General features: G+C 41.2%; 1 protein-coding gene across 1 annotated transcript in view; it reads left to right on the top strand.

Annotated features, from left to right (window-relative positions):
- LOC146822963 (leukocyte elastase inhibitor-like) overlaps positions 1-7804 on the top strand; it is a 70122-nt gene extending 62318 nt beyond the window's left edge. Inside the window, exon 7 of the mRNA XM_085607132.1 lies at positions 7287-7804. Within this exon, the coding sequence (XP_085463258.1) occupies positions 7287-7688 (402 nt within the window). The 3' untranslated portion in view covers positions 7689-7804. The remainder of the gene's footprint in view (positions 1-7286) is intronic.
- The last annotated feature ends 7985 nt before the right edge of the window (positions 7805-15789 follow it).

The raw sequence follows: 15789 nt of genomic DNA, 5'->3' as shown, positions 1-15789 counted from the left end.
ACATGTGCTGACAAGCTGTCTACTTTCAGTTTCTCTATGTCTTCATAAACAGGAATCGTGTCAGTATTAAATTCCCAGCACACTAGCTTCAGACGGTTCTCACAGTTATATATAGATATCTGTAAAGTGAGAGTCCTGCAACATTCCAGATTGCTGCTCATTGGAGTCATTTCTTCAAAGTACCAAAAATGGTGGGCATGACATCACATACACTTTGACTCATAATGGCATTCCAACATTTTTATTCTCCTGACTTCTAACCTGATTGCATCACCACAAGTGATATCACAGAACTTCAAAACTGCAATACTTGTAGGATTATTAAAATAAAAATGTTACTAAATCAGAAAATACAGTTCAGTTAGCAGATATATCAGGCAGGGTGCTGTCACGATAAACCAAGAACAGGCCAGCGTATGCCCAGGCCACAGTGGTAATGTGCCTGTGTGTACACCTTTCTGACAAATTACAGCTTTGAATGCCAAAAGTAAGCCTCAAATGCTAGTCGTCATATGCCCACTTAAATTCAGGCCCGATCATCAAATGCCCAGCCACTACTCAAATGCCTAGGCACCACCTCATATGTCCGGATATAACCCTATATGACTATTACGGATTTAAATGCCAAGTTAAAGCTTTTACAGTCAATAAAGGTCTTCACATAGCCCCAAATACCCAGGCACGGCTATTGTTTGCCTTGCCTTGCCACACCAAGGTGCAACCATCCTATGCCTAAGTGAAGCCGTCATATGCCCATTTAAACTTCATGTATCCAATACCAGCCTGGAATGCTAAGGCACAAACTTCATGTGGAGGGAATGATCTAAAATGGTCAGGAACAGTCAAATACAAAACTAAACCTCAGATAGACACAAAGCCTTACGTATGACGGCAAAGTTTCACGTGCATGGGTGCAGTCTCTAAGGCTAAGGCATAAGCATCACAGGCCCAGACTCATCCACATTGGACCCAGGCACACAAATACTACTGCAATTGTACTTATTTAGCGTTTACTACCCCTGACTAGGCGTCAAAGCACTTTTCGACGAGTAGCACGCTACTCTGAAGCCCAAAAAGGATGAGTATAGTGACATTTGATTATGAGTAATTTGACTAAAATTCCCAAGCAGAACTATTTATATGTACTTATACAGCTTCAAACAGGTAAATAATTACCGCCGCATTGCCACTCCCAATTAATAATCAGCCAGTTATGCTGCACCCAATTATTAATAGCCCTTGCCTAATATTTTGAAGTTTATGGATCGTTAACATTCAACATTACTTTCCCTTAATTATTACCATCGTTGGTTCCCCTCCCCATGAATTATTTACATCTTGTGCTGTTACCCATTCATTATTAACTCACAGAATTTTGTCAGAATTATTGCCCAAAAGTGCTGACCCCTTTAATTATTGCATTTCAGTGCTGGGCCTCATGACATGAATTATTACCCTATATTGCTGTGTCCTGCAAGCTACTGCCTCCCAGTGCTGCTGTTACTGAGTCATCTACATACAGTTTTATTCACTGAATACGTCCCCTTTCTTTCTCCTTGTGACCCTCATTTGGAAGGCGGCAGGCCTCAATTTCATCAGTAATTTCCATTTTCATAGTATAACTCTTCAAAGCATGACCCAGTCAGTGAACTTTAATGGAGCATCATTTCAGTGCAACTGTGACAGGGCAACTTGCTCATTTAATAAGTGAAGGAGGCAGTAGTCCTGCATCATTTCTCTGCGTTTAGACTTTTTCTTTTTTCATGGGATTTGCTGATCCGTTACATTTACCTGCGCTGGACTTGATCTCAGATTTTGAAGTGTGCATGAACACCAACAGCATTTGAAAGCCAGAGACTTTGGAAGAGGACAGCAACTCATTGACTAAAGAAGGGACTGTAGAGCCCAAGTAATTCTTTCCTGAGGTTATATATGTCAGGTTAGTCTTTATTCGATCTTTTTCAATCATAAAATACATATAATATGCATACAATATGATAAAATGACATAAAATGTTTTAAAAGACAAAGTCAATAAAATTAAGAATAGGTAAGAAAGACTTCCATCAAATTCCATACCATAACAATACTTATGATAAAAGTTAATTATGATAAGGAAAAGAAGAATTTTGATAGGAAATTTAAAACGATTATGGCACAAGATTTGGACAATACGTTCTTGTTTTTTTTTAACAATTTACCTAGAGTGGTAACGAGAAGAGGACATCACACACTATAAAACAGGTTACTTAGTGCATTGCAAACCAATCTGAGGGCCCATGTCCAACTCAAAAATGTAGCCATAGCTATAACTACGACTTCACTAGTACCTGTCTTTAGAATTCGTAAAGCAGATTGGCATGATCTTGTGCCAATTTTTTGACAGATCGGCTTGAGCCATTTATGACGGGGGCCCTTGTATGCAGGGCACACAAACAAGACATGGGTTAAAGACTCTTCCTGGGATGGGCACCTATGGCATTTTGTGTCTAAATCGTCACCCCACTTAGCCGTAAATGATTTTAAAGGGAGAGAACCCACTCTAAATTGGTGAAAAAGCTTCCTGTGACCGGGTCTCGTGATAAAGTTCCAATAGGCCTCCAGCCTATGCTCGTATTGATGATCTAAAAAAAGGCCAGTTAAGGAGGCACTATTCACCAGTGACAGGGACTTCTGACAAACCATGTCCCTATATAAAGCTTTGAAATCTTTTTTAGTTGGGAACAAGTTCCCTTCTGGGTCCTCCCACAGATGGCTGAGCGCCATATCAATTAGTGTGCCCTTAATCTTTTGTAGCCATATAATTTTTTAGGACTTGTCGGCTTCTCTAATATGCTTAAGTGCTTTAGCATAAGGTGCTAGCTCCGGGGTTGTCCATAGTCTTCGCCAATAGGCAAGAGGTCTAAAACCCGCAGCCTCCTCAAAAGAAATACATCCCAAATCTAAAAGTAAAGGTTTAAGAGGGGACGATTGAGGGAGACCGGTCAGTGCTCTCAGGAACTTATTCTTGGCTAGGACTAATGGACCTAAGTTCTCAAATCCTCAGAGTTCCACACCATAGATTATTGAAGCCATAACTTTCCCTTGATAAATAGTGAGTGCCGGTCCAACTGGTTTGGTGAGGGATAGCCGGTGTTCTTTTAAAAGGACCCCTGCTAGTTGATTATGCCTTAAAACTAATAACTCTATCTGTGGCTTCCAATTCATCTTCTTACCCATAGTAACGCCCAGGTACGTAAAGGAATCTGTTTGCTGCAAAGGCGCGTTATTCATTTGTACTCTGGCTTTCACTATTTTATGTTTATGCAACAGCATGAACTTGGTCTTGTCAACATTGACTACCAAGCCATGGTCGTTGCAAAATATAGTGAATCTGTCAAGGGCTCGTTGCAGGCCAGAATGTGTTTTGGACAGAATTAAAGTGCCGCTCGCAAACATTAAAAGCGGAACCCTCTAGCCAGCAAGAGTAGGGGCGTCCGTTGGATACTCAGTATAGTATGAGATCACATTATTTATGAACAACGAGAAAAGGGTAGGGGCCAAAACACACCCCTTGTTCACAGGAAAACAATCTGTTTTCTCACCCTGTTGTCCCCACCGAACCTGGGCGTAAGTAGACTCATGAAGCTTAATAATGAATGATAAAATCTCAGGGGGCATCCCAGCTTCCTTAAGTGTGTCCCCTAACTTGGAGCGGGACACTAAATCAAATGCAGATTTAAGGTCTATAAATGCTGCAAAAAGAGTCCCCCCTGCTAAAACCACTGTGTTCCAATATATCATCATGAATCTAAAAACTTGATCGATAGTGCTAACGTGGGAGCTAAATCCTGCTTGATAAGTGGATAAAATTTCCTTATCATCTATCCACCTATTTACCCTACTTACAACTAATCTAGCCACAATCTTTTGCAAGGTGTCTATAAGGCTTATAGGCCTATAGTTACTTGGGCTGGCACTGTCCCCTTTTTTATAAATAGGGATGATTTCTGCCCCACGCCAGGATTGTGGTATGGGGGCACCTCTAGCCAAACCATTGGCTAGAATAAGAATATATTTAAGCCAATTCTGCCTATCGGCTTTAAATATATCCACTGGGATACAATCCGAGCCCGAGGCCCTCCCTACTGCAACACCATCCAAAGCTCTCTCAATTTCCCCTAGATTAATGATTAGGACTCAATCAGAAATTGCTTGTGGATAATGTCTAGGACTATCTATGGAGGATGAAAACTGAGTCTGGTAGTGCGAGACCCAAACTTCTGGTGGGACATTATTAACTGGTACCGGCCCTATATCACCACCACCCCATTTAATTATTTGCCAGAACTGACACCAGTTTTTCCCAATACTTGCATGTAGCAAATCCTTACATCTGTTTTCATGGAAGGTCTTCTTTGCCCTTTGTTGGGTTTCTTTATATTCAAACCTTGATTTCCTAACCTCCTGGGGTGCTCCCAACCTAATAGCTTGGGAGAGGTGCCTAAAAGCTAGCCTACATTCCCCATCATACCATTTTGCAGATTTTTTAATAGGCTGCTCATTAGATTTTTTTGTTTTTTTGTAAAAACAGCTTTCAACTTTGCAAACAGGTCCTCATGGGCCTTTGTAAGGGCAGGGAGAGTGGCCTTATCAATTTCAAGATGAGAGAGGGCTAAAAGAGTGTCTTCAGGAGTTGACTTTATCAAGACCATGGTGCCCTCATCTTCTGAGACCTGTACCCATTTTAATCTACGGCAATCTTGGGACATAATTACATCTGCTGTTGCGATTTCCGTTCCTACCCTCCGCAGTGGGTGGCCCTTCGCCTCAAGTGTCAATATCAAAGGATCATGGTCGCTCTCTGATCTTTGAAGAACCTCCATATCCCCAAACCTTGTCCATAATTCTAAATTAATAAAAAAGTAGTCAATCCTACTACTTCTTGACCCATTATTAAAAGTATGGGAGCCTTCGCTATCCGATTTCGACCTCCCATTAACAGCCCTGAGGCCCCTCTCCAAAGATAGGCTTTTTAATTGGTGGACTGCCTCTGTCCATTTATTAATTGGGGGGAGCATATATATATATATATATATATATATATATATATATATATATATATTCACTGAAAAAAACATAGGTTTTAGGGAAAGTTGATGTCATTTGAGATGTCATCAGTGATGTCATCAGTGATGTCACTGACCATGTCAAGAGTGATGTAATATGTGACGTCATCGGCAGTGCATTGCGGGGGCACGTGTTATAGTTAGCTGAACTAACTATAACGGGGGAATTTCTCTGGTTTTGTACGAGTGAAATATCCAACTAACTATAACTTTCCCTAAAACGTATGGTTTTTACAGTGAATATATATATATATATATATATATATATATTTAATGATCTTTCAAAAACCCTTAATTCAACAAGCATCTGTAGCTCAGACAAGAATGTGTGTGTTTGAGAACTTTAGAAGCTAAACATGGCCAGTGACCACAAAGGCGGTGTCAGTGGTACCAAAGGGCAAACCAAGCCAGGAGTAGCAACCTTTACCCATAGTGACCTCACTGGCAGCAATGGGCTAACAATATGCGTCTCTGTGTCCCTCAACATCACAAGTCCCATATGACATCCATAATTCAAGTGCCTGCAGGCAGCATACTTGTCAAGATTTATATCTCTAGGTCTGCATTTCTTAAAAGTTACATTTTAGACGGTTGTACAACACATGTTTATTGTGTTTACAGGTTGATAAACAAACATACACAGCACGCCTCTCTAGTACAGCTGTGCTTTATTTGTTTACTACTCTAGCATGGTTTCACCTGAATCCAAATTACTGGGCTGGACGTTTAAATTGCTTCCTTTTATCTTGTGATATTGGCTTTGTAGCAGAAATGTCTCACAAGAATTGTAAAACCGGAAGTGTGCTGCATCCATTTCTCTCGCCATGAGAATTAGGTTAGTTGTGATGATTTTGTATGTGAGCATCCACCTTGCATACCTTTTACCTAGTGACTGTCTCTACAGTCATGATCTGGTGCACCAGCTGTAATATCTGTCGCTTTTGCTAGAATAATGGGTAACACTGGATGAACAATGTATGCGTATAGCACCCTCTTGCAGCAGCTTCAGAGGTAGCTAGAACCTTCGCTAGCACCCAGTTCACTATGTCACAGGTCTACTTGAGTCTTCCTTGAACAAACTCCAGCGGTTAATTTTTCAGCATCATTCAAAGTGCAAGAAAGTTGTGTAAATATATTTGTAGTGTGAGAGAAAACATCAAACATAATAGATATTTCTGGATGATTTGAAGAAGGTTTCTTCCAATCACAGGAAAGAATAATTAACCTTCAAAACCTAAATCCCTGGCCTCTTGCTCTTTCAGATTGTACGGTTGCAAATATGTGGAATATATTTCATTTCACCAATATGCAACTAGTAGTTTGTTGCAAACACATATAGGATGCAATTTAATTTGTTAGTCACTCTAAAAAGACCTTTAGTTTATAATATGAGGTAACATAGGAGAGGAATTCCTTCTTTCATATAATGAAATATAGCTGTGCTAAAAATAAATATGCTGCCCCTCAATTGCTCCTTTCTGCTGATGAGTGCTCATTTCAGGAAACCATTTCAGAATGACTGAAAAGGTGGATCACGTTTTCACTGTATAAAAATAAGCTGTAATTCTTTTTGACCTGCCTTTCACACTGACTATGACATCCCAACTCAAATGTTATACCCAACTACAATTCAGCAGCTGTGATATTGTCTTATTATAGGTGACTACTGGTGTCCCAGCTAGACTGTAATAAGAAAACTAAAGACTAGTTTAATATACAGGGATTTCTGGCTCCTAAGTATTATAATAGAGGATGAATCCTGACTAGATCCTTTGAGACATTTTATCAAAGAGTAGCCACAATGAGACTATGCTGCATGTGAGTACTGGCGTGTGATGCTCAAAAGTCCCTTGAGTTTGAATTGCTCTGCTTCTCGATAATTATTAGCCTAATCTCTATTGGAGCAAACTTGATCTATCTGGTTTTGAGTTTTCAAGCATACTCTCATACAACACTAAGGGCTTTCTTAAGATACATCCCTTGTTTGTGCTGTGAGGCTATATAGAGTCTTTTGATCATCATTATTACTTCCTTTCTAAGTTGCTCCTTTACGTATTGCGATGAAATGTATTTCTAAATTCTTATATTCAGGTGTTGTGCAATTTGAATGTCACTTTGCTCTTTAATGGTGGAATGGTTTTTGATTATATTATGTCTCTTTTTCTATTTTGAACTACAGTTGGAAAGTCAACTTACCTTAAAAACACTCCAGGAATGGACTTTACCTGAAAATATGGATGCTATCGATGTTCACGTTCATCTGCCCAAATTCAAGCTAGAAGACTCCTATGAGCTTAAATCAGCTTTGGCCGGCCTGGGTCTTGTAGACTTATTTCAGAATGGTGTGGCAGACTTGTCAGGAATGTCAGGAACACGTGACCTTTTTCTATCTAAAGTTGTGCACAAATCGTTTGTGGAGGTAAATGAAGAAGGCACTGAAGCAGCAGCTGCAACAGCGGGCATTGCAATGTTTTGCATGCTCCGGGAAGAGGAATTCAAGGCTGACCATCCTTTCTTGTTTTTCATCCGGCATAACCAATCAAAAAACATCCTTTTCTTTGGAAGATATTGCTCTCCTTAAAGATTTAGAGCGTCAAAGTTTTGTTACAAAATCCAAGAATCATGTAATTTGGTACTGTTTTGCAGGAACTTTTGTTTCAATTTATCTCAATAAAGTTCTCTACCTTGAATATGGCACTTCTTGTTCTGTAAATTCTGTCTTTTTATCAGAATTTTTCGTAACATGGAAGAAAAGTTGAAGTGCTGTAGCACTTAAGTTGTCCTGTTTTGTTATGTTATGTTATTTGCACTTGTAGCACGTACAGATACTCCGAGGAGTGTCCCGGCGCGAGCCTGAAGAGAAGGAAAGTGAGCACGGAACGCCTCAAGATTCATTTAAGGGAAGAGATAAGTCTTCAAATTTGTTTTAAATAGACAGAAGTCTTGAATACTGCGGAGGGAGTGCATTCCAGGCTGTGGCAGCTCTACCAGCAAGTGAGCTGTCCCCCACTCTGGTGAGCCCGAAGCGGGGAGTATAGGCCAGGAACTGAGCAGATGAACGAAGTTATCTGGCGGGGGCATAGAACTGGAACCTCTTCCACAGGAGGGGCCGCAGTCATGCAAACCACGATGGACCCAGGGCCAAGGTTTTAAACTTGACTCGATTTGCCACATGCAGCCAATGAAGTGATCGCAGATCCTGTCTGACACTGCTTCTCATCGGATTGTTAATAACAAGTCTAGCATCAGCATTTTGGACAACCTGTAATTTGTTAAGAAGGTAGCCCGGCAAGCCGGCATACACAGCATTGGCGTAGTCGAGCCGCGAAAGTATCAAGGGCCTGGTCACTGTTTTCTTAGCCGTTCTGGGGAGAAGCTAGATAAATTTCCTAAGAGTTTTTTTTTTTTATATAAATCTGTTTATTGAACTTGAAAAAACTGCGGTCAGAGTATACATTTATGCATTACATATTTTCCAGTAACTTCCAGTTAAACACGTATCTGTACATATTGCTAATCTTGGCGGGTGAAGTCATAGTACATGCATTGTGACCTTAGATCGTACAAAATTTCCTAAGAGTTTTAAGTAACCCAAAGCAGTTCCCCGCTAGCTTCTTAATCTGGGTGGAAAAAGAAAGATTCTCCTTGAACTAGACTCCCAGATTTTTCGCGGGTTGCCCTGTTGCGGCTGGCAAGGGAAAATCCGCGGGTCACAGAGTTTCTCTGAACTGGGGAGGGAAGGTCCAATAGAGAAGAATTTCAGACGTGTCCTCATTGCATTTAAGCTGTGCTGAGGAAAGCCATTGACTGCTGTGAGGCAATTTTTGGCCAGTAACGGGGAGCAGTCTGATTTTCCCCAGGTAAACAGCAGCTGAGCATCGTCAGCATAAGCTATAATTTTGGCTCCCAGCTTTTCAGCCAAATAAATCAGTGAGTTGATGTATAGATTAAAGAGAAGGGGGCTCAAGGAGGACCCCTGCGGCACCCCAGTGGTCACCTCCTGAGGTGAGGAGGAAAACGGAGGGAACCAAACTTGTTGGGTGCGCCCTTCCAGGAAGGATTTAGGCCAACTCAAGGCAGCACCCGAGATCCCCATGCCCACTTGGCAGGTAAGCAACAGAGAGTGGGGGACAGAGTCGAATGTTGCCGAGAGATCCAACAAAATAAGAGCTGCCCTCCCTCCCGCATCCTAACATTCCCGTATAGCCTCCGAGACTTCCACCAAGGCTGACTCAGTGTTATATACAAAGCTACAGGGGTAACCTAGTATCCCTCAGAACCTGGGCATATATAATACGAGCAACAATCGGTTCTGTCGGGTCAAGCAATTTCTTAGTAGTTTTATACATAAAAGTAGGATAAAGTGATTAATATAGGCGGTACGCTTACACACAAACACAAAAACTGATTTAAGTTTTGAAAGGAAAATGATTTTACTTTGCGTTTTAAAGTTATTGAGCAAGGTCAAGAATTAGCAGGAAAAGACAATAAAGATGCTGTCTGATAATTCAATTGATAAAGCGGCGCATGTGAACGTGATTTAAAGTGACACAGTGAGTGAAGTGACAAGGTGACAAAATCTGTGTATCATACAAAGGACTGACATGATACTGTACAAATATTTACAGGTGAAAGTTTTGAACAAGGTCCAATATCAAAAAAGTAGCGACAATGTATCTAGCTCAGTAATTGAATTACATAGATTTGTAAGCTAGAATTGTACATAGATTTGTAAGCTGGAAGGTCTTCTTCAGGACAAGGAATAAGCTCAGTATGTGGCACTTCCGAGGGCAAGGGCCTGGTCATAGAGTGATCGCCTAAAATAAAAGAAGCCTGGATGGAGCGAACCTTATCAGGAAAGAAATTTGAGAGTACCTCGCACCAAGCATGATGGATTCCGCCCTAGGAGTCATAAAGTTCTGGACGATGGAGAAGATTTCTTTAGAATTGTTCCTCGCTAGATCGATCAGATACGCATAATAATGGCTTTTGGCCTGAGCTATAGAGGTATAGTACAGCTTCTGGACTTTCGTAAGGATCAGTTTCACCAAAGTGCAATATTCCAGCCGCAATAAACGTTCTACCTTTTTGTAGTGTTGTTTCTGTAGTCTAAGCTCATGCAAAAACCATGGCTGGGATGGGGAATCCCTGGATAGTTATGGGGGGCCATGGGAGAAGATCGGGCCACCGCCCTCTTGATCCAACTGGAGAAGTTTTCAAGAGCATCCTCCAAATTAACAGAGGGGGCTGGTCTGGACTCAGCTAGAGCTCAGCTAAAAGTCATCGTGTCAATTTAAGCAAAGGCCGGGCTTTGACCAGCATTGCTTGGGGGAATACTACCCTCCAGAACCCAGGAAAAGTATTTTAGGAAGTGATCGGACAAGGGCAGAGGATCCTCCACCTTAATAGGGAAGTTGGAACAGATAGCATCAAGGATATGTCCACCTGAATGAGTCGGTGCCCTGACCCATTGAGTAAGAAGGGCTAGGTTAAGAGAGCCAAGAGATTCTTTGGCGTCTCCCACATCATCTTTATCCAAATGGATGTTAGGATCTCCCAGAAAGAGATATTTCGTAAACCGCAACGCACGGGGAATGATGACATCCGCCAGCTTTTTGAGAAAAGTCCCTGCAGGCCCCGGGGGGGCCTGCAAACCAATGTACCACCCAGCGAGACATGTGGGGAGATAGTAACACTAAAATCTTAGCTCAGAGGACTCCTCACAGCGAAAGGCCCATTTATCCATGAAGATGACCACAACACTTCCACCCCTCCCGACTTTGCGATCAAATCTTAAAACCGCCAGGTCTCAGTAATGAATAATAAATCGACCTTTTTATTAGACAGGAGATCAAAGATATCCTGATGGTGCCTGCCTAGTGATCCGGTGTTAATTAGGGCTGCTCTAAACATGGGCCCCTTCCCACTGCCTCTGGAGAAGGACCCAGGGTGCTGGGGTGCGTCCATGCCAGGGTGAAACTACAATTATTACACACGGAAGGGGGGAAAGCTAACACCTCCCACCTGGTAGACTGGAGGCAAGGCTGAGGTTGAAGCAAAAGAAGATCATTGCGGCTATATGTCCGACGAATAGAATGGTCTAATGGCAAACGGGCAGTGTGGCTGGCCCCTGGCGCGCCTGCTGCACGTCAGTGCCATCACCTAAGATATACTTGGGGCCTTGGTGTAAATTGGAGGAAGCTTAGAGCGTCTCCATTCCAAGATGGCCACCGAAGTGGCCCACCGGTAATGGGTGGACTGGAAACCCCTACTTCCTGGAAGGAACGACTCCCTCCACTCAATCATCAATCTAATTGGTGTTGTGGTCCAGGCAGCAGAACAGTGGAGACCTCTGATGACGGTGAGCAGTTTAAGATTGCAGCGTCAAAAATACTAAAGTGGCAGCAAATACTAAATTGGCAGCAATAATCACACAAATACCTTAAAACAAATTAAGAGCAGGTTCAGAACAAATTTAAAAGTTAAAGCACGTTTTTTTAAACAGTGGGTTGGGCGACTGTTACCAGCAGCGCTATGTGCACTCCCTTCTCAAGGCTTAGTTTCATGTTTCATTCTTTTAAAAAAATATCTTTATTAATAATTTTCAGAGTTACAATGAACACAAGGCAAGTATCCAGATAGCCAGTCGAAATCTAAGCTGATAGTATACATTGGTGCAAATAGAAGAAAAATATTTAACTTAATTGAGAAATCATCTTATTTTGCTCCACCACTAAAATGTAAACCTGAGACCTAAAAGGAGATGGGTCTGTCTAGGAGTTGGAGATGAAAATAGTGGAAAAGGAGTAGTGAGGAGGCAAGTGGGCACTATGAACGAGAATTATAAATAGAAATATGAGTTGTTTCGCAATCAACATACCTTAAACTTAATCATAAACCACTATAGGTTTAATCCAACTCAACACCCTACAAGGCACTCGGGTATTTCTAAAGCATTTTATATTAATTTAAGCAAGTTAAAGTTTTGGTCACAGTCTCAATTATTCGTCAAAATAATAACATCATGTGATGCAACAAAAATATCAATAGGAAAAAATATGAAAATATGTTTATCACCATTGATATCAAAGCATCAAGAATGCTCATTGTTGCCAGTTCAAGTCTGTGCACCGTATACCAATGGAATGAGGTAGTGAGTGCTACAAATGCTATACAGATGGCAACAAGCTCAGTGAATGCCTTTATCAAAATGTATATATAATTGCAAAATTATTCTGTCAGGGATGTGTTTTCAAAACAAAGTTTCACTTTTTGGGCACGTGTTCCTTTGACACATAGGGCCCAATTCCGATGTCATTCGGAAGCCCTCCGAATCGGATTTGGCTTTCCCGGATCCGATTCTTAGCCCTTGTTTACGACCGAATCGTACACAGGTCCGAACGATCAAGTACAATGCAAAGATCGCGTACACACTGACCGAATCGTTTCCGGGTACGATGCACGATTCGGACAGCTGCTTTGCCTCGGTCTCAGCGAAACTAAATGGCTGTGGAATGGTACTTCAGGGGGCCGTAGCAGACCCCCCTTCACCCGGGGCCATCCGAATCCGTCACGAGGGTGTGTCCAAGGGTCCCCCTGATCCAGGCATGCAGAGTGTGGCGAGCACCACAGGGTGTACACCTTTCCGCATCCACCCCTATTTGCTATGGGAGCCTGTGTACACGTCTGTACACAGGCTCTCATAGAGTTCAATGGGAGTCTGAGCGAATCGAGTCCGTAAGCATACGGTTGCTTCGTACTCGCTCGTTCGGACACCCAGAGCACGTTTCGCTTGGAAAGCTCTCCAGATCCGAGTTGTACGGAGGGCTTTCTTAGCGAGATCGGAATCGAGCACATAATGTATTGACTTCCAAGAAACACACCAGGGGCCATATCATAGATAGGGCACACTTTCCCTGTTTGTGCCATGGCACACCTTCAAGCAGGTGCGTTGTGCGCAAACAGTGCACCCTAGCACATTCAATGCACTATCCCCAGGGCAACCGCAAACTTGAGAAAAACGAAGCAGCTCTGAAGCAGAGTGTATTAATAGACCAATGAATGTAGGGGGTCAGTGAGGTAGTGAACATAATACAATCATAAAATGACCTATTAATTTTTAAGAGCCCAGAAGTCAAGCTAACATGTTGTCAAATCCAGCCCAATAATAATGGAAGGCTCCTTATGAGAAAGAAAGGTGGAAGTAAGTCCAAGCAGATAGGTTAACACTTTTGTGGGGAAAAAAGGCTACATGTTGCAAACAGTTTAGGTATTTAGGGGAGTGCATTCTTCTTGCCTTATTTCTCCTATTTGTGCTGCTTGTTTTCACACATGGCATATAAAACTGCCACAAACTAGATATTGAATATTGAAAGTATTATCATGGAATGCTAATCAACTGCAACACAGGACTGAAAGATCACACATATTCAAATATTTAAGGACTTGATATTGCAAGAGGGACTTCTTACAGTTTTGCAACCAAATGGTCCAAGTTAACTAAATACAAAGTGTAGTTGTAAAGTAGTTGTAAAGTAGAAAAGAGGTTTGCTACCATGTAGGCTAAATTTAGCACAGTTAGTACTTATGGTTGCAGCCTAAATTAATTACTTGTGAATTATCATGATTCGCCACCTTACTATATGGGAGGTGAATCCAATATATCAAAGGGTTCACTAAAAATTAAAACATGTAGTAGGGTGAGTGGGCAGCTTGTATAAGTACACCATGAAGTTGAGAAGCACTAAAATCTCTTTAATAAGTATATAAACTGGTTGTATGTCAGAACCTCGCAGGCTTGAATCATGCCTGCCTTAATAACTGTCCAAAGAATGAACGTGTCGTTCATTCCGTTACCATGCAAGTCATTACAATGACTTGCCTTAGAGGAAGTGCTGGAGTTGGGATAGTATAATTTTCTATTCCCACTCCAGTCTGTGCAACATTAGGGAAAGTGCTGGACTTAAAGTCCAACGTCAATCAAACAACGTTTTCCTTAAGACAAGTTGTTGTAATGACTTGCGTGGTAAAGGAATGTGTTGTAAAGACGCATTGTTGGTTCGGAACACGCTGTTGAGGCACAGCGTGGTTCGAGCCACGGTGTAAAGGCTGTTTCCCATATATAACCAAAGGGGTTATGCAAAGAAAACTATTTGGCTACTCATTAGCATGTACATTTTTTTGTAGGAATGTGGCTAGCCACATAGCTTAAGCCACTTTCCTAAAATGACAATGTCGTAATATAGGAAGAAGCTGTTTCTTCCTTAGCGTCAAATACATTAGACATACTGTAAATAAATATACTTTTATTTCATTTCTATCGCCACAAATACCAAAAAAACACATTTAGAATTGCTAGTGCAATCAGACACCGGAAGAACAGTAATTGGAAATGAGTGTATATGGTTCGATGTTTAAAGGATATGCTGTATCTAAATAAAAGCTCCATAAAATGAATTAATTTTTCGATCGAAATACAGAAAAAAGGAAAACAAAAACAATGGCGGACAGAATTCTTGAATTAATTTCAGCCATTAGTACATTCTCTGGGCCTTGTTCCAGGACATCATTTTTTTTGTCCACTACACCACCAGAGACTGGATCCAGCCATATGTAAATTAGACTGGATCCAGCTCTAACTTGGGCATTCCAGCCCAAACTTCCAGGCCTGGTTCTTTTTGAACAGGAACACAAGCAACGCCAGACTGTTTTCAGCCTAGCTTGGTTTCTGTCTGAAATACCTAAGGGGCAACCTTGGATTCCTGGGGATCTGGGTATGTATTCTAAACCTAAAAAAATAATGATTTCCTTGAAGAGAGCTTTTAGCCTAGGCTCTGTTGGCACTACATAATACCAAAGAAAAAACTGACATTTAGTTATATTCATACAAGTGTATTCCTACGGTTTTGAAATCACAGTGGTACGATAATACTAATAATAAGACAGGTAGGTGCTCCAAAATATGGGGCAGTGCACATGAATAGTGACAAAAAGTGATAATTGTGGCATAAAGCCAACAAAGAATATATAAAACGCGGTTGACTGTTCAATTTACAACAAAAAAAATAAATGAACGTTTTTTTTGTTCATTCCATATTTATTCCAGTCAACAGGATGTTTCAGACCTCTAAAATAACCTCAACAGGGTATTCATCAGGACTAGTGCTTGTTAGAAACCCTAAATCAAATGAAATCAATGGATCACCCATCAAAATCTATCCAAACGTAGCAAACATAGAGAACCTCTTACTAATCTTGCAAACATTGTTTTACATCTATAACCATTTTTGTGGTATACAGAGATCACCAGTGACTTCTTGCACTAAACAAAAAAAAAGTGTTTTTAACACCTGCAAAAGAACTTACCCATTTGGGAAGCAATGTTTCTCCCCAAAACCAAAGACTCTGTCCAGAAATCAGCGCTCATTACACATACTGTCACAAAAAGAAAAGGCTACTTAGGAAACACGACTAGGCATTGCTATCCAGGGACAAGCAGAGGGCTTACTTGTGACAGCATCAGCGATGCCCTGTCTGCTTAGTGTGGGACCTTGCGTGCGCAAACTTTATAAATATTGGTAGAATTGCCTCCATATGTGTTACGTTCATGCGGGCAGTATGTTAAAAAACTATTGAATTGTATCTAAATAAGTGGGTAAATAAAAGTTGTGGAATGTAGAGCT

Source organism: Triturus cristatus, chromosome 5_2, assembly GCF_964204655.1.
Source record: "Triturus cristatus chromosome 5_2, aTriCri1.1, whole genome shotgun sequence".
Classification (NCBI taxonomy): Eukaryota; Metazoa; Chordata; class Amphibia; order Caudata; family Salamandridae; genus Triturus; species Triturus cristatus.
Note: the sequence above shows the minus strand (reverse complement) of the source record. Positions and strands in the feature narration are given on the sequence as shown.